The sequence below is a fragment of the Heterodontus francisci genome, chromosome 3 (assembly GCF_036365525.1).
Source record: "Heterodontus francisci isolate sHetFra1 chromosome 3, sHetFra1.hap1, whole genome shotgun sequence".
Classification (NCBI taxonomy): Eukaryota; Metazoa; Chordata; class Chondrichthyes; order Heterodontiformes; family Heterodontidae; genus Heterodontus; species Heterodontus francisci.
In genome coordinates this window covers 210,012,794-210,031,074 of record NC_090373.1, presented here as the reverse complement: position 1 = coordinate 210,031,074, position 18,281 = coordinate 210,012,794, and the positions used below count along the sequence as shown (strand labels likewise).

The 18,281-nt window shown below is 48.9% G+C and overlaps 1 protein-coding gene across 4 annotated transcripts in view; it reads left to right on the top strand.

Moving 5' to 3' along the window:
* LOC137366505 (equilibrative nucleoside transporter 1-like) overlaps positions 1–18,281 on the top strand; it is a 352,530-nt gene that overhangs the window by 97,431 nt on the left and 236,818 nt on the right. For 3 of the 4 annotated variants that reach the window (XM_068028318.1, XM_068028303.1, XM_068028312.1), the window contains 2 exons: positions 11,999–12,064; positions 16,068–16,132. In XM_068028318.1, the coding sequence (XP_067884419.1) occupies positions 16,101–16,132 (32 nt within the window). In that variant the 5' untranslated portion in view covers positions 11,999–12,064; positions 16,068–16,100. The remainder of the gene's footprint in view (positions 1–11,998; positions 12,065–16,067; positions 16,133–18,281) is intronic. The other variant, XM_068028319.1, reaches the window with a different exon arrangement.

Sequence of the window (18,281 nt, the reverse complement as noted above, 5' to 3'; positions counted from 1 at the left end):
TTTACAAAGTTATGAGCGGCATGGACAGAGTGGATAGTCAGAAGCTTTTTCCCAGGGTGGAAGAGTCAGTTACTAGGGGACATAGGTTTAAGGTGAGAGGGGCAAAGTTTAGAGGGGATGTGCGAGGCAAGTTCTTTACACAGAGGGTGGTGAGTGCCTGGAACTTGTTGCTGGGGGAGGTGCTGGAAGCAGTTACCATAGAGACGTTTAAGAGGCATCTTGACAAATATATGAATAGGATGGGAATAGAGTGATATGGACCCCGGAAGTGCAGAAGGTTTTAGTTTAGGCAGGCATCAAGATCGGCGCAGGCTTGGAGGGCCGAATGGCCTGTTCCAGTGCTGTACTGTTCTTTGTTCTTTGTTCTTGGTCTTATGCAGATAGGTTGGATAGGCTAGGCTTGACTCTGCTGTAGTTGAGCAGAGTAAGAGGTGACTTGATTGAAACATACAAAATCCTGAGGGTTCTTGACAGGGTGGATGTGGAAAGGATGTTTCCCCTTGTGGGAGAATCTAGAACTAGGGGTCACTGTTTAAAAATAAGGGGTCGCCCATTTAAGACAGAGATGAGGAGAGATTTTTTCTCTCAGAGGGTCGTGAGTCTTTGGAATTCTCTTCCTCAAAAGGCAGTGGAAGCAGAGTGTTTGAAAACTTTTAGGGCAGAGTAGATAGATTCTTGATACGCAAGTGGGTGAAAGGTTATCGGGGGTAGGCGGAAATGTGGAGTTAAGGTTACAATCAGATCAGCCAAGATCTTGTTGAATGGTGGAGCAGGCTGGAGGGGCCGAGTGGCCTACTGCTGCTCCTAATTTGTCTGTTCGTATGTCCATCACCAAGAGTGGCTCGGTAGCAACACTACTGACCGAGCTGGCCGAGTCCTAATGGACATAGCTGCTAGACTGGGTCTGCAGCAGGTGATGAGGGAACCAACAAGAAGGAAAACTCTACATGACCTTGTCCTCACCGATCTGCCTGCCACAGATGCATTTGTCCATGACTGTATTGGTAGGAGTGACCACCGCACAGTCCTTGTGGGGTCAAAGTCCCATCTTCACAGTGAGGATACCGTCCATCTTGTTGTGTGGCACTATCACCGTGCTAAATGGGATAGATTTCGAACAGATCTAGCAATGCAAAACTGGGCATCCATGAGGCGCTGTGGGCCATCAGCAGCAGCAGAATTGTACTCAACCACAATCTGTAACCTCATGGCCCGGCATATCCACCACTCTACCATTACCATCAAACCAGGAGACCAACCCTGGTTCAATGAAGAGTGCAGGAGGGCATGCCAGGAGCAGCACCAGGCATACCTCAAAATGAGGTGTCAGCCTGTTGAACGTGCAACCCAGGACTATCTGCCTGCCAAACTGCGTAAGCAGCATGCGATAGACAGAGCTAAGCGATCCCACAACAAATGGATCAGTTCCAAGCTCTGCATTCCTGTCAAAACCAGCCCTGATTGGTGGTAGACAATTAAACAACTAACAGGTGGAGCAGGCTCCACAAATATCCCCATCCTCAATGATGGGGGAGCCCAGCACATCAGTGTGAAAGATAAGGCTTAAGAATTTGCAACAATCTTCAGTCAGCAGTGCCGAGTTGATGATCCATCTCGGCCTCCTCCTGAGGTCCACAGCATCACAGATGCCAGACTTCAGCCAATCCAATTCATCCACACGATATTAAGAAGACACTGGATACTGCAAAAGCTATGGGCCCTGACAATATTCCGACAATAGTAGTGAAGACCTGTGCTCCAGAACTTGCCGCGCCCCTAGCCAAGCTGTTCCAGTACAGCTACAACACTGGCATCTACCCTGCAATGTGGAAAATTGCCCAGGTATGCCCAGGACAAGTCCAACCCGGCCAATTACCTCCCATCAGTCTACTCTCAATCATCAGTAAAGTGATGGAAGGTGTCATCAACAGTGCCATCAAGTGGCACTTGCTTAGCAATAACCTGCTCAGTGACGCTCAGTTTGGGTTCCGCCAGGGCCTCTCAGCTCCTGACCTCATTACAGCCTTGGTCCAAGTATGGGCAAAAGAGCTGAACTCAAGAGATGAGAGTGACTGCCCTTGACATCAAGGCAGCATTTGACTGAGTATGGCATCAAGGAGCCCTGGCAAAACTGAGGTCAATGGGAATCAGGGGGAAAACTCTCCACTGGTTGGAGTCATACCTGGCAAAAAGAAAGTTGGTTGTGGTTGTTGGAGGTCAATCATCTCAGTCCCAGGACATCACTGCAGGAGTTCCTCAGGGTAGTGTCCTAGGCCCAACCATCTTCAGCTGCTTCATCAATGACCTTCCTTCAATCATAAGGTCAGAAGTGGGGATGTTCGCTGATGATTGCACAATGTTCAGCACCATTCGTGACTCCTCAGATACTGAAGCAGTCCGTGTAGAAATGCAGCAAGACCTGGACAATATCCAGGCTTGGGCTGATAAGTGGCAAGTAACATTCGTGCCACACAAGTGCCGGGCAATGACCATCTCCAACAAGACAGAATCTAACCATCTCCCCTTGACATTCAATGGCATTACCATCGTTGAATCCCCCACTAACAACATCCTAGGGGCTACCATTGACCAGAAACTGAACTGGCAGCTCCAACAACATTCTAGAGGTTAGAGACCATCCAGGACAAAGCAGCCCTCTTGATTGGCACCTCAACCACCATCTTAAACATTCACTCTCTCCACCACCGATGCACAGTGGCAGCAGTGTGTACCATGTAAAAAGATGCACTGCAGCAACCCACCAAGCCTCCTTACACAGCACCTTCCAAACCTGTGACCTCTACCACTTAGAAGGACAAGGGCAGCAGACGCATGGGAACACCACCACCTGCAAGTTCCCCTCCAAGTCACACACCATCCTGACTTGGAACTATACCACTGGTTCAAAATCCTGGAACTCCCTTCCTAACAGCATGGTGGGTGAGCCCGTACCAGATGGACTGCAGCGGTTCAAGAAGGCAGCTCACCACCACCTTCTCGAGGGCAATTAGAAATGGGCAATAAATGCTGGCCTGACCAGTGACACCCACATCCCATGGCAAAATTTACAAAAATGCCTGACCTGATTGTGTCATTAACTCCACTTTCCTGTCTGACTCCCCATAACCTTGACTCCCTTGTCAATCAATAATCAGTCTAACTCAGCCTTGAATATATTCACTGACCCAGCCTCCACTGTTGTCTGGGCAAGAGAATTCCAAAGATTGACAACCCTCTGAGAGATGAAATTCCACCTCCTCTCTGTCCTGAAGGAGACCCCTTATTCTGAAACTCTGTCCCCTAGTTCTAGACTCCTCAACAAGGGGAAAAATCCTTTCCGCATCTACCCTGTCAAGTCCTCTCAGAATCTTACATGTTTCCATCCGATCATCTCTCAGTTTTCAGAACTGGCCCAACCTCGAATCGTAGAATCATAGAAATTTACAGCACGGAAGGCGGCCATTTGGTCCATCGTGGATGTGCTCGCCAACAAGCAAACACCCAGCCTAATCTCACTTTCTAAGTCTCGGTCCATAATCTTCAAGAGCATATCCAAGTAGTTTTTAAATGTTAGGAGGGTTTTTGCCTCGACTATGCTTTCAGGCAGTGAGTTCCAGATCCCCATCACCCTCTGGATCAAAAAGTTCCCCTTGAGTCCCCCCAAAACCTCCTACCTTTTGCCTTAAATCTATGCCCCTGGTTATGAATCCCTTCAATCAAAGGGAATAGGCCCTTCCTATCCACTGTATCTCAACCCCTCATAATTTCATACACTTCAATTCAGTCTCCCCTCAGCCTCCTCTGTTCCAAAGAAAACAACCCTAGCCTATCCGATCTTTCCTCATAACTAAAATTTTCCAGTCCTGGCAACATCCCCGTAAATCTCCTCTGTACCCTCTCTGGTGCAATCACATCTTTCCTATAGTGAAGTGACTGGAACTGTACACAGTACTCCAGCTGTGGTCTAACTAGTGTTTTATACAGTACCAGCATAACCTCCCTGCTCTTATATTCTATGCCTCGGCTAATAAAGGCAAGTATCATATGCCTTCTTAACCACCTTATCTACCTGTCCAGCCACCTTCAGGGATCTGTGGACAGACACTCTGTTCCTCTATACTTCTCAGTATTTTACTATTTATTGTATATTTGCCTTGTCTTGTTAGCCTTCCCCAAATCACATCTCTCTGGATCGAATTCCATTTGTCACTGTTCCACCCGCCTGACCAGCCCAATGATATCTTCCTGCAGTCGACAGCTTCCCTCCTCGCTATCTACCACACGGCCAATTTCTGTATCATCTGCAAACTTCTTAATTATACCCCCTACCTTCAAGTCCACATCATTGATATATACCACGAGAAGCGAGAGGCCCAGTACTGAGCCCTGTGGAACCCCACTGGAAACAGCCTTCCAGTCACAAAGACCCCCATTGACCATTACCCTTTGTGTCCTGGTTCTGAGCCAATTTTGGATCCAACTTCCCACTTTGTCTTGGATCCCATGGGCTTTTACTTTTCTGACCAATCTCTCATGTGGGACCTTATCAAAAGCCTGGCTAAAATCCATGTAGACTACATCAAATGCACTACCCTCGACTCTCCTTGTTACCACCTCAAAAAATTCAATCATGTTAGTCAGACACCACTTTTCCTTAACAAATCCATGCTGACTGTCTTTGATTAATCCGTGTCTTTCTAAATGATGATTTATCCTGTCCCTCAGGACGTTTTCAATACTTTTCCCACCACCGAGGTTAGGCTGACTGCCCTGTCCATCTCTTTCTCCCTTTTTAAACAATGGTACAATGTTAGCTGTCCTTTGGCACCACACATGTCGCAAGAGAAGATTGGAAAATGATGGTCAGAGCCTTTGCTATTCCTTCTCTTGCTTCCCTTACAACCTGGGATACATTTCGTCCAGGCCTGGGGATTTATCCACTTCCAAAGATGTTAAACCTCTTAATACTTTCTCTCCCACGAAGTTAATTTCATAATTTCATCTAATATTTCACACTCCTTCTCCCTGATTGTGTCTGTTTTCACAAAAGAGAGGGATGATAAAGACATTGCAATCTATTCATTAAGAACCATATCAAAGTCCTCCACCTCCACACACAGGTTCCCCTATGGTCCCTATAGGCCCTACTCTTTCTTTAGTTATCCTCTTGCTCTTTATGTATTTATAAAACATCTTTGAGTTTTCCTTGACTTTACTTGCCAATATTTTTTCATGCCCTCTCTTTGCTTTCCTAATTTCCTTTTTAATTTCACTCCTACACTATTTATACTCCTGTAGATTTTCTGCAGTATTGAGCCCTTGTTATCTGTCATAAGCTTCCTTTTTTTTCCTTTATGCATTCTTTTAAGACCCTTGACATCCAGGCGCTCTTTAAGGGAACATACTTGCTCTGAACCCTCTCTATCGTCTTCCTTGAATGCTTCCCACTGATCTGGCACTGATTTACCCTCAAGTAGCTGTTTCCAGTCCACTTTAATGAGACCACATCTCAGCTTAGTAAAATTAGCTTTTCCCCAATTTAGAACTTTTATTCCTGGTCTGTCTTTGTCCTTCTCCATTACAACCCTAATCCAACTGAATTATGATCACTTCCACCAAAATGCTCCCCAACTGATTGCCCTTCCAACTGTCCAGTTTCATTCTCAAAAACTAAGTCCAGAACTGTCCCTCTCTTGTTGGGCTTGCTATATACTGGCTAAAAAAGTTCTCCTGAATGCATTTCAAGAATTCTTCTCCTTCTATGCTTTTCACACTAATTCTATCCCAGTTAATATTAGGGCAGTTGAAATCCCCCCCTATTACTGTTCTATTGTTTGGGGCTCTGTAGTACACTCCCAGTAGTGTGACTGTCCCTTTTTGTTCTTCGGTTCAAACCATATGGCCTCATTTGATGATCCTACCATATCATCCCTCTTCATAGCTTTAATTGTTTCTTTAATCAATGTTATTACCCTCCTCCGTTTTTATCCCCTTCTGTATCTCATCTGAAAACCCTGTAACTAGGAATGTTGAGCTGCCATTCCTGCCCTACTTTCAGCCATTTCTCAGTACAACTATAATATCATACTTCCACATGTCAATCTGTGCTCTTCGCTCATCTGCCTTATTCCATAGACTTCTTGCATTGAAGGAAGTGGTGACATGGTGATAATGTCACTGGACGAGTTATCCAGAGGCCAGGCTGATAGTCTGGCGAATGTTACTTGCTGCATTTCTACATGGACTGCTTCAGTATCTGAGGAGTCACGAATGAACATTGTGCAATCATCAGAGAACAGCCCCCCTTCTGACCTTATGATGGAGGGAAGGTCATTGATGAAGCAGCTGAAGATGGTTGGGCCTAGGACACTACCCTGAGGAACTCCTGCAGTGATATCCTGGAGCTCAGATGATTGACCTCCAACAACCACAACCATCTTCCTTTGCGCTAGGTATGACTCCAACCAGTAGAGAGATTTCCCCCTGATTCCCATTGACTCCAGTTTTGCTAGGGCTCCTTGATGCCATACTTGGTCAAATGCTGCCTGATGTCAAGAGCAGACACTCTCACCTCACCTCAGGAGTTCATCTCTTTTAAAAGTGGAATTTTATCTCTTTTTTTCTGTTGGAGCCGGTTGGTACATTCAATTCTTTTGTTTTGGTTATCTCCAAGGGGATATATAACTGTCAGGAATACAATGTTTGAACCAAGGCTGTAATGAGGTCGGGAGCTGAGTGGTCCTGGCGGAACCCAAACTGAGCATCTCTGAGCAGGTTATTGCTAAGCAAGTGACGCTTGATGGCACTGTTGACGAAACCTTCCATCACTTTACTGATGATCGGGAGTAGACTGATGGGGCGGTAATTGGTCGGGTTGGATTTGTCCTGCTTTTTGTGTACAGGACATACCTGGGCAATTTTCCACCTTGCAGGGTAAATAGATGCCAGTGTTGTAGCTGTACCGGAACAGTTTGGCTAGGGGCGTGGCTAGTTCTGGAGCACAGGTCTTCAGTACTATTGCCGGAATATTGTCAGGACCCATAGCTTTTGCAGTATCCAGTGCCTGCAGTCGTTTCTTGATATCACGTGGAGTGAATCGAATTGGCTGAAGTCTGGCATCTGTGATGCTGGGGACTTCTGGATGAAGATGGTCGCAAATGCTTCAGCCTCATCTTTTGCCCCAATGTTGAACAGCACTTGGAGGAAGCACTGAGGGTAGCAAGGGCACAGAATGTACTCTGGATAGGGGACTTCAATGTCCATCACCAAGAGCAGCACTACTGACAGAGCTGGTCTTTTGCAGATCCAGAATTGGACAATTCAGTCACCTAAGGACCCACAGCCCTGGTGTGGGTCATCCTCATTCCCGAGGGACTGCCTAAGAAGAAGATGAAGATGTGCTGGTCTTCCCCATCATTGAGGATGGGGATATTTGTGGACCCATCTCCTCCAGTTAGTTGTTTAGTTGTCCACCACCATTCACGACTGGATGTGACCGGACTGCAGAGCTTAGATCTTATCCGTTTGTTGTGGGATCGCTTAGCTGTGGAGATGCTGGGCCATGAGGTTTCAGATTGTAGTTGAGTACAATTCTGCTGCTGATGGCCCACAGCGCCTCATGGATGCCCACAGATGCTAGATCTGTTCGAAATCTATCCCATTTAGCACAGTGGTAGTGCCACACAACACAATGGAGGGTATCCTCAATGTGAAGGCGGGACTTCGTCTCCACAAGTACTGTGCGGTGGTCACTCCTACCAATACTGTCATGGACAGAAGCATCTGCGGCAGGCAGATTGGTGAGGACAAGGTCAAGTATTTTTTTTCCTTCTTGTTGGTTCCCTCATCATCTGCTGCAGACCCAGTCTAGCAGCTATGTCCTTTCGGACTCGGCCAGCTCGGTCAGTAGTGGTGCTACAGAGCCACTCTTGGTGATGGACATTGAAGTCCCCCACCCAGAGTACATTCTGTGCCCTTGCCACCCTCAGTGCTTCCTCCAAGTGGTGTTCAACATGGAGGAGTACTGAGTCATCAGCTGAGGGAGGGCGGTAGGTGGTAATCAGCAGGAGGTTTCCTTGCCCATGTTTCAGGGAGAACCTAATTTATGCACTTTTCTGCCAACAATAAACCACATCATGAAGGAACATTGGGAGGAGAAGCATAAAAATTCCTCCAGAAATTCCCTTTTGCCTGAGATCTTATTCATTGCTGCAATCTTAATGAAGAATTGTTGCAATTTCATGTGTTTGGCATTTGAAATATCTGTGGGCTACGATGAATATGACTACACACCATTGCAAGCAACATTATGTCATGACCACTGAAACATGAATGTAAGACAATATGTAATGGAAAACGTTAATAATTATCAATCGGAAAACAGCCATCGTTGAAAAGCGAAGGCTCAAATTTCAGTGAGAAATGGACAGTGGACATTTTCTGAGATGTTTTGCAGATGTTCCTGCCATAGGCCTCCAAAAAACATCTTTGTTTTCATCTGAAATCAAGCAAAATATTAACAAGAGTAGATCAAATTTTCAATGAAATAAATATGTATTGATAAATCTTTGCTACTGTCACAGTATGTACATCACCCGTGCCACCTGCATGCTCAAAATATTTCACTTTCCTTTTCACCCACTACGTCTCGGTGCTACCCCGACATTAGCAGCTGAGGTGGAGACAGTCTGCTCAGTGTGCTGTCCCATTACTGTGGTTGACCGTGACAGACGTCCTCTGGAGGAATGGGGCCTTGATGGCTCCATGCTACTGGGAGTCTGCAGCAATGGTGCTTGAGTATCCCCCGTGTGCTTGCCTGCTGGAGGTCAGGGGGTCAATGTCGGGCAGGAGGATGAGATGCCACTTGCCCTTGGGGTGTCTTGAGAGGACGGACCCGGGACAGTTGCCATGCACTACCCCTCCATCTATGTGCACAATGGCACCTACCTGTCTCCCTGAGGGGAAGGAGCACCTGGAGAGAGGTCCAGGTTCCTCAGCCCCCTCTCACTTAGAATCTGCTGCATGGAGCCCATGGCAACAGCGATGAGGTGCCGGTCCGATCGCATGTGGCTCGAGTGCTCAACCAGACTCACATCGGAGCTCGCCAAACCCTCGACCGAGGAAGCCATACGCTCAAATGCCCGGGACATGGCAGACCTCACGGCTTGCACGGACTCCTCCATGGCACACGCAAAGCCACACCTGACCTCAGGCATCTCTGACATATTTTCCACATGGCTTTGCTGCACATCCAGATACTTTAGTGTCTCCTTCCATGAGCGTGAGGTTTGAGCAGGGGCCTGGTCCCCAGCAGTCCTCTGATTGTCAGACGACCCGGCTGGCACATGCTCCCTGAGTGGCTGGGACGTGTTTGTGTCGTGCACATCAACTTGTGACCCAGATTCTAATCTTAAACCCCCCGCGGACCATGTGGATGTATCTGCTCTGGCGGAGGTGGAATAGGCAGGTGATGGTGCACCCCCTGGGCCATTGGCATCATCTTCCTCCCCAGAGGAGAATTCTTGGGCCCTGTGGCATTCTGTGACTCGAGTGCGGGCACCGACAACGGAGACACAAACAGAGGCACTTTAAGCATGTGCTTCACAGGAGTTCACACAATTACCTTCAGTTTCCACATGTGGCTGCAAGAGCAGAGATGACACTTCATCCCTACTCCTTGTGGCTCCTGCCTCGCCATCTCCACTCACCCAGCCTCCCTCCTCTCTCGAGACCTCTGGCATCTCCTCCTCAACTGTGGTCAGCAGCCTTATACCAGGGACCCCTCCTCCCGCCTTGGCACGCTCATGCTGGTTGTGGCTACGTTTGTCTTCGGGAAACTGCAGATTCAATGACATGGCCGCCTTGGTCAGGCGGGAGGGTCTTCTGACTTGGTCTGCAGGGAAGAGGACCTCCCGCCTTTCCCTAATGTCCTAGGGGAGAAGCTGCAGGGAGGCATCACTGAACCACGGGGCGGAACACTGCCTACTGGCTGCCATGTCATTCACTTTGGCCGCAGGGAAATAAATGATATATGACTGGTGACTTTCACAAAATAAAGGAGGCAAGAACATTTTGAATTAAGGAAAAGCTTCAATTTAAGTTATTCTGAAGATACTTACATGAAAGGAAGGCTACTGGTCCTTGAGGCTGCAAACACTGAATGTTTTAGAACTGTGACAGTCACGGTGCTTGGGGCAGTGAAAGGCTGCCCCTGACGCATGATCCCACATGTTCCCCGTGCCTGTCGCCACACAGTTCATTTACATATAAAATCACATGTAAAACAGTAAATGCAGCAGAAGTGGAAGTTACACCAATCATCAGGAATGCTGTGGGGCTCATAAAATCCTGGCCTTTGTGTCCTCCTCACTCCTTGCTTTCCTACCTATTTTTGTATTGTCAGCAAATCTGGCTACAATACACACTGTCCCTTCATCCAAGTCATTAATACAGATTGTAAATAGTTGAGGCCCCAGCACTGATCCCTGTAGCACACCACCAGTTACAGTTTGCCAACCTGAAAATGACCCATTTATCCCGACTCTCTGTTTCCTGATAGTTAGCCAATCCTCTATCCCTGCTAATATGTTACCCCCAACACCATGAGCTCTTATCTTGCGTCGTAACCTTTTATGTGGCACCTTATCAAATGCCTTTTGGAAATCCAAATACACTACATCTACTGGTTCCCCTTTATCCACCCTGCTTATTACATCCTCAAAGAACTCTAATAAAATTGTCAAACACGATTTCCCTTTTATAAAACCATGTTGACTCTGCCCGATTGTATTATGATTTTCTAAATGTCCTGCTACTACTTCCTTAATAATGGATTCTAGCATTTTCCCAATGACAGATGTTAGACTAACTGGCCTATAGTTTCCTGCTTTTGGTCTCCCTCCTTTCTTGAATAGAGGTGTTAAAATATGCAGTTTTCCAATCCGCAGTGACGTTTCCAGAATCCAGGGAGTTTTGGGAGATTACAACCAATGCATCTACTATCTCTGCAGCCACTTCTTTTAAGACCCTCGGATACAGGCCATCGGGTCCAGGGTGTAAGATCCGACACTGTAGATCTGCGGTTGTAAATCTCTGGAAGGAACAGGTGGCACTACCTTCTGTATTGCTGCTGTAAACTGAAACTTTATTATCCATTCCCTCTGCTGATACACTGTGCATGCAATACAAGCATATATAGTGGCCTCAAATAAATAATAAGTGAACAACCCAGGGCTTGTCAGCATTGAGTCCATTAGTTTGCCTATTACTTTTTCTCCACTGGTAGTGATTGTTTCAAGTTCCTCCCCTTTAGCCCTCTGATTTTCTGCTATTATTGGGATACTTTAGTGTCTCCTACCATGAAGACAGATACAAAATAGTTGTTCAAAGTCTCTGCCTTCTTCCCATTATTAATTCCCCAGTCTCATCCTCTAAGGGATCAACGTTTACTTTAGCTTCAGTCTGACTCTCTCATTCCCTCTTCCTCTCATTCCCTATTTCACACTGTATCTCTGCCCCCTTTGCTCTCTGTGTCTTAGTCTCTTTCTCTCACACTCTCGCATTCCCTTGGCACAGTCTCTGTGCCTCAGTCTCTCCCTCTCTCTGTCGCAGTCTCTCTCTCTTTCTCTGTGTCTCTTTCATACATTCTCTCCTTCCCTTTGCTCCCGCTCTGTGTCTCAGTCTCTCCCTCTATTTGTCTTTCTCCCTTCCACACTCTCTCTCTCTCTCCCCCATTCCCTTTGCTTACTCTCTCTCTCTCTCTCTCTGTACCTCACTCTATCTCTGCTTGATTATTGCTGCATGAATCGTTCCTGGCTGCTGATGTGGATACATTTGCCAAATTCCAAGCTCAGGAAGTTCTCCCACCCAGAACCACAGAAAAAAATAAGATGTTAATGGTAACCAGGATTAGTTTCATGTGTGATGTTGAAATGGTTGCTGCTGACTAGAGTCCTGTCTCTCTCTGACTCACTCACTCACTCACTCTCTCCCTCCGAAGGTGCTTCCGCTTGCTGTAGTTCTATCCTGTCGCACATCAACAATACAGTCAGCACAGCTCTCACACGTAAGTGTCGAACATAGAGCAAGCTAGATAGATGATGGAAATTAGAGTGTGTATTCAGATGTGTGCACGAGAGTGAGTGTATGTGTGTGTAACTGTATATCTGTGTATGAACAGGTTTGTGTGTCTGAATCTGTGTGCACACAAGTGTGTGTGTGTCTAACTGTATGTTTGTGTCTCTAGCTGTGTGTACATGTGTGAGTGTATATGTGTGAGGGACAGTGAGGGACAGTCTGGGTCAGTGAGGATCAGTCTGGGTCAGGGAGGGACAGGGAGGGTCAGTGAGGGACTGTGAAGGCCAGTCTGCGTTAGGGAGGATCAGTCTGGGTCAGTCAGAGTAGGTCTGTGTTAGTAAGGGACAATGAGGGTCAGTGAGGGTCACTCTGGGTCAGCGAGGGACAGTCTGGGTCAGGGAGGGACAGGGAGGGTCAGTGAGAGACAGTGAAGGTAAGTCCGTGTCAATAAGGGATGCTGAGGGTCAGCGAGGGACAGTCTGGGTCAGGGAGGGACAGGGAAGGTCAGTCTAGGTCAGTGGGGATCGATGAGGATCAGTGCAGGACAGCGAAGGTCAGTGAGGGTCAGTCTGGGTCAGTGAGGGTCAGTCTGGGTCGGTGAAGGTCAGTCTGGGTCAGTGAGGGACAGTGAGGGTCAGTCCGGGTCAGTGAGGGACAGTCTGGATCAGTGAGAGTCAGTGAGGGGCAGTCTGGGTCAGTGAGGATCAGTCTGCATCAATGAGGGACAGTCTGGGTCAGTGAAGGTCAGTCTGGGTCAGTGAGGGTCAGTCCGGGTCAGTGAGGGTCAGTCCGGGTCAGTGAGGGACAGTCTGGGTCAGTGAGAGTCAGTGAGGGGCAGTCTGGGTCAGTGAGGATCAGTCTGCATCAATGAGGGACAGTCTGGGTCAGTGAGAGTCAGTCTGGGTCGGTGAGGGACAGTGAGGGTCAGTGACGGTCAGTCTGGGTCAGTGAGGACAGTCTGGGTCAGTGAGAGTCAGTCTGGGTCGGTGAGGGACAGTGAGGGTCATCCGGGTCAGTGAGAGTCAGTCTGGATCAGTGAACGACAGTCTGGATCAGTGAGAGTCAGTGAGGGTCAGTGAGGATCAGTCTGCATCAGTGAGGGACAGTCTGGGTCAGTGAGAGTCAGTGAGGGGCAGTGAGAGACAGTCTGAGTCAGTGAGGGGCAGTGAGAGACAGTCTGGGTCAGTGAGGGACAGTGAGGGTCAGTGAACCTAAGTGAGGGACAGTGAGGGACAGTCTGGGTAGTGAGGGACAATGAGGGACAGTCTTTGTCAGTGAGGGTCAGTCTGGGTCAGTGAGAGTCAGTTTGGGTCAGTGAAGATCAGTCTGCATCAGTGAGGCTCAGCCTGGGTCAGTGAAGGACAGTCTGGATCAGTGAGAGTCAGTGAGGGACAGTCTGGGTCAGTGAGGGACAGGCTGGGTCAGTGAGAGGCAGTCTGGGTCGGTGAGGGTCAGTCTGGGTCAGTGAGGGACAGTCTGGGTCAGTGAAGATCAGTCTGCATCAGTGAGGCTCAGTCTGGGTCAGTGAGGGACAGGCTGGGTCAGTGAGGGGCAGTGAGAGGCTGTCTGGGTCGGTGAGGGTCTGTGAGGGTCAGTCTGGGTCGGTGAGGGTCAGTCTGGGTCCGTGAACTACAGTCTGGGTCAGTGAGGGACAGGCTGGGTCAGTGAGGGGCAGTGAGAGGCAGTCTGGGTCGGTGAGGATCAGTCTGGGTCAGTGAGGGACAGTCTGGGTCAGTGAGGGACAGGCTGGGTCAGTGAGGGTCAGTCTGAGTTGGTCTGGGTCATTGAGCATCAGTGTGGGTCAGTGAGGGACAGTGTGGGACAGTGAGGGTCAGTCTGAGTTGGTCTGGGTCATTCAGCACCAGTGTGGGTCAGTCTGGGTCAGTGAGGGACAGTGAGGGTCAGTGAGAGTCAGTGTGGGACAGTGAGGGTCAGTGAGGGTCAGTGAGAGTCAGTCTGGGACAGTGAGAGTCAGTCTGAGTTGGTCTGGGTCATTGAGCATCAGTGTGGGTCAGTGAGAGACAGCGTGGGTCAGTGAGAGTCAGTGAGGGTCAGTGAGGGTCAGTGAGAGTCAGTCTGAGTCAGTGAGGGTCAGTCTGAGTTGGCCTGGGTCATTGAGCATCAGTGTGGGTCAATGAGATTCAGTCTGGGTCAGTGAGGGACAGTGAGGGTCAGTGAGAGTCAGTCTGGGTCATTGAGCATCAGTGTGGGTCAGTGAGGGTCAGTGTGGGTCAGTGACAGTCACTCTGGGTCAGTGAGGGTCAGTGTGGGTCAGTGAGAGTCAGTGTGGGTCAGTGAGGGTCAGTGTGGATCAATGAGAGTCAGTCTGGGTCAGTGAGGGTCAGTCTGGGTCAGTGAGAGTCAGTCTAGGTCAGTGAGGGTCAGTGTGGGTCAGTGAGAGTCAGTCTGGGTCAGTGAGGTTCAGTCTGGGTCAGTGAGAGTCAGTCTGGGTCAGTGAGGGTCAGTGTGGGTCAGTGTGGGACAATGAGGGTCAGTAAGCACTAGTCTGGGTCAGTGAGGGTCAGTGAGAGTCAGTGTGGGACAGTGAGGGTCAGTCTGAGTTGGTCTGGGTCATTGGACATCAGTGTGGGTCAGTGAGAGTCAGTGTGGGTCAGTGAGAGTCAGTGTGGGTGAGTGAGGGACAGTGAGGGACAGTGAGGGTCAGTGAGAGTCAGTCTGGGTCAGTGAGGGACAGTGAGGGTCAGTGAGAGTCAGTGTGGGACAGTGAGGGTCAGTCTGAGTTGGTCTGGGTCATTGTACGTCAGTGTGGGTCAGTGAGAGTCAGTGTGGGTCAGTGAGGGACAGTGAGGGTCAGTGAGAGTCAGTGTGGGACAGTGATGGTCAGTCTGAGTTGGTCTGGGTCATTGTACATCAGTGTGGGTCAGTGAGAGTCAGTGTGGGTCAGTGAGAGTCAGTGTGGGACAGTGAGGGTCAGTCTGAGTTGGTCTGGGTCATTGTACATCAGTGTGGGTCAGTGAGAGTCAGTGTGGGTCAGTGAGGGTCAGTGTGGATCAATGAGAGTCAGTCTGGGTCAGTGAGGGTCAGTCTGGGTCAGTGAGAGTCAGTCTGGGTCAGTGAGGGTCAGTGTGGGTCAGTGAGAGTCAGTCTGGGTCAGTGAGGTTCAGTCTGGGTCAGTGAGAGTCAGTCTGGGTCAGTGAGGGTCAGTGTGGGTCAGTGTGGGACAATGAGGGTCAGTGAGCACTAGTCTGGGTCAGTGAGGGTCAGTGAGAGTCAGTGTGGGACAGTGAGGGTCAGTCTGAGTTGGTCTGGGTCATTGTACATCAGTGTGGGTCAGTGACGGACAATGAGGGTCAGTGAGAGTCAGTGTGGGACAGTGAGGGTCAGTCTGAGTTGGTCTGGGTCATTGTACATCAGTGTGGGTCAGTGAGAGTCAGTGTGGGTCAGTGAGGGACAGTGAGGGTCAGTGAGAGTCAGTGTGGGACAGTGATGGTCAGTCTGAGTTGGTCTGGGTCATTGTACATCAGTGTTGGTCAGTGAGAGTCAGTGTGGGTCAATGAGGGACAGTGAGGGTCAGTGAGAGTCAGTGTGGGACAGTGATGGTCAGTCTGAGTTGGTCTGGGTCATTGTACATCAGTGTGGGTCAGTGAGAGTCAGTGTGGGTCAGTGAGGGACAGTGAGGGTCAGTGAGAGTCAGTCTGGGACAGTGAGGGTCAGTCTGAGTTGGTCTGGGTCATTGTACATCAGTGTGGGTCAGTGAGAGTCAGTGTGGGTCAGTGAGGGACAGTGAGGGTCAGTGAGGGACAGTGAGGGTCAGTGAGAGTCAGTCTGGGTCAGTGAGGGACAGTGAGGGTCAGTGAGAGTCAGTCTGGGTCAGTGAGGGACAGTGAGTGTCAGTGAGAGTCAGTCTGGGTCAGTGAGGGACGGTGAGGGTCAGTGAGAGTCAGTGAGGGTCAGTGAGAGTCAGTCTGGGTCAGTGAGGGTCATTCCTGGCCCACAGTCTTCTCTGACATGTTGTCTTTCCTTCTCCGCAGGTTTGAAGAGAATCTTGGGAGGAACGATTGAAAATGACGAGTAAAGAGCAGGAGCCGGGAGACCGGTGAGTGCACCGGGTGAGGGCAGGAGAGGCAAAGGGTGGCAGGAGAGAGGTGGATGTGGAAAAGGCACAGGAGCTACAAGAATCCACATTTTCATGGTGCTGAGATAGGCTGTTTTCTCAGCTGGATTTTCTAATGGCAGTGGGAATGGGAGTGGGTGGTGGTTTGAATTGGAAATTGTGTTCGCAATGGGCAGTCCTGGGTCCCAGATGTTTATGAATGAATTGAATTGAAACTCCATCAGCTGCTGTAGTGGGATTTAAACCTGTATCACTAGTCAGGTGACATAACCACTACACCACTCTCTCCCCATAGCTGTAAGACTTGTTTGGTCGGAATCTAGAGAGGGATGTGAGCTCACTGGCATCACTGAGGCAGTTGTGATTGGCAGGGGAAGACCTGGTGAATGCACAAAGCCCAGCTGAGAGAGTTCAGATGGGAACTGGCTACTCTGACTTTGGACAGAGCAGCCAGGATGGGCTTCAGCTGATGCAACATTCTGAACATCAGGAGGTCCGAGGCACACAGCAGGAGACTGCAGGGGAAGAAGGCATTGGGTCTGTGGTCCAAAAGTCAGTTACCTGCAAATGGCAGAGTGCCAGTGCCATAGGAGGCTGCGCCAGAATGTCTCGGACCTTTGTGCTTTGATTTACAATACTTGAGGCCTTGCAGCCCCCCCATGGCAATTCCTTACTTGCAGCAGTCAAGGTCTCCAACAGCCTGAATTTCTATGCAACCAGGTCATTCCAGGGATCACCTGTGGACCTAGGTGGCATCTCGTAGTCGGCAGCTCATCACACCATCAAGCAGGTCACAGATGCCATATTCAGGAGGGCGGAGGACTACATCCACTATGACACAGATGGGCCTGTGCAGGCCCAGAGGGCATTGGGTTTCGCTTCCATTGATGGATTCCCTCAGGTGCAGGACATCATTGACTGTGCCCATGTGGCCATCGAGGCACCCAGCGACCGGCCAGTCAGATTCCTGAACAGAAGGGGCTACAATTCATTGGACATCCAGCTGGTCTATGACCAGAGGGAGTGAATCTGGCAGGACTGTGCCCAGTTCCCAGGCAGCTGTCATGCCTCTTGTATCCTGTTAGAGTCCCAGGTGCTCCACTTTGAGACTCTGTGGGTGGCTGTGGGGATAAGGGTTATTCCCTAAGGAGGTAGCTCCTGACACTTGTCCACAGATGGAGAGAGGTGCTACAATCAGAGCCATCTCCTAACACAGACCTGCATTGAACAGACCATTGGCATCTTGAAGATGCCCTTCTGCTGCCTTGGTCAGGTGGTGCCCACCAGTCCAATGTAGCCAGAGTGTCTTGTATCATGGTTGTCTGCCAGGCCCTGCACAACATGACAATACAAAGAGGCCTGGAGATGGATGAAGAGGAAGACCTGGAACTCGTCCAGAAAGGGCCATCCGTAGCTCACTCAGGAAGTTAAGCAGAGTATTAGACTAAAAGAAGAGGTTTACAATGTTGCAAAAAATAGTAGCAAGTCTGAAGATTGAGAGTGTTTTAGAAACCAGCAAAGGGCCACCAAAAAGTTAATAAAAAGGAAAAAAATAGAATTTGAGAGTAAACTAGCCAGCAATATAAAAACAGATTGCAAGAGCTTTTATAATTACATAAAAAGGAAGAGAGTAACTCAAGTAAACATTGGTCCCTTAGAGACAGAGACAGGAGAAATTATCATGGGGAATGAGGAAATGGCAGACATTGAACAAATATTTTGTGTCTGTTTTCACAGTAGAAGACACAAGTTCCAACAAGAAATAGGCAGTAACCTACGGGCTAAAAAGAGTGAGGAAATTAAGGAAATTGATATCAGCCGAGAAAAAGTATTGGAGAAACTTGAGGGACTAAAATCTGACAAGTCCCCGGGACCAGATGGCCTACACCCCAGGGCTCGAAAAGAAATAGACGAAGAGATAGCTTGAGATAGCAGATGCACTGGCTATGATTTTCCAGAATTCCTTAGATTGAGGAATGGGCCCGTCAGATTGTAAGTTGGCAAATGTTATGCTGCTTTTCAAGAAAGGAGGTAGAGAGAATAAGGAACTACATTAGCGAGAGGCAGCATGGTTTTGTAAAGGGGAGGTCGTGTCTCACTAACTTGATCGAGTTTTTTGAGGAAGTGACAA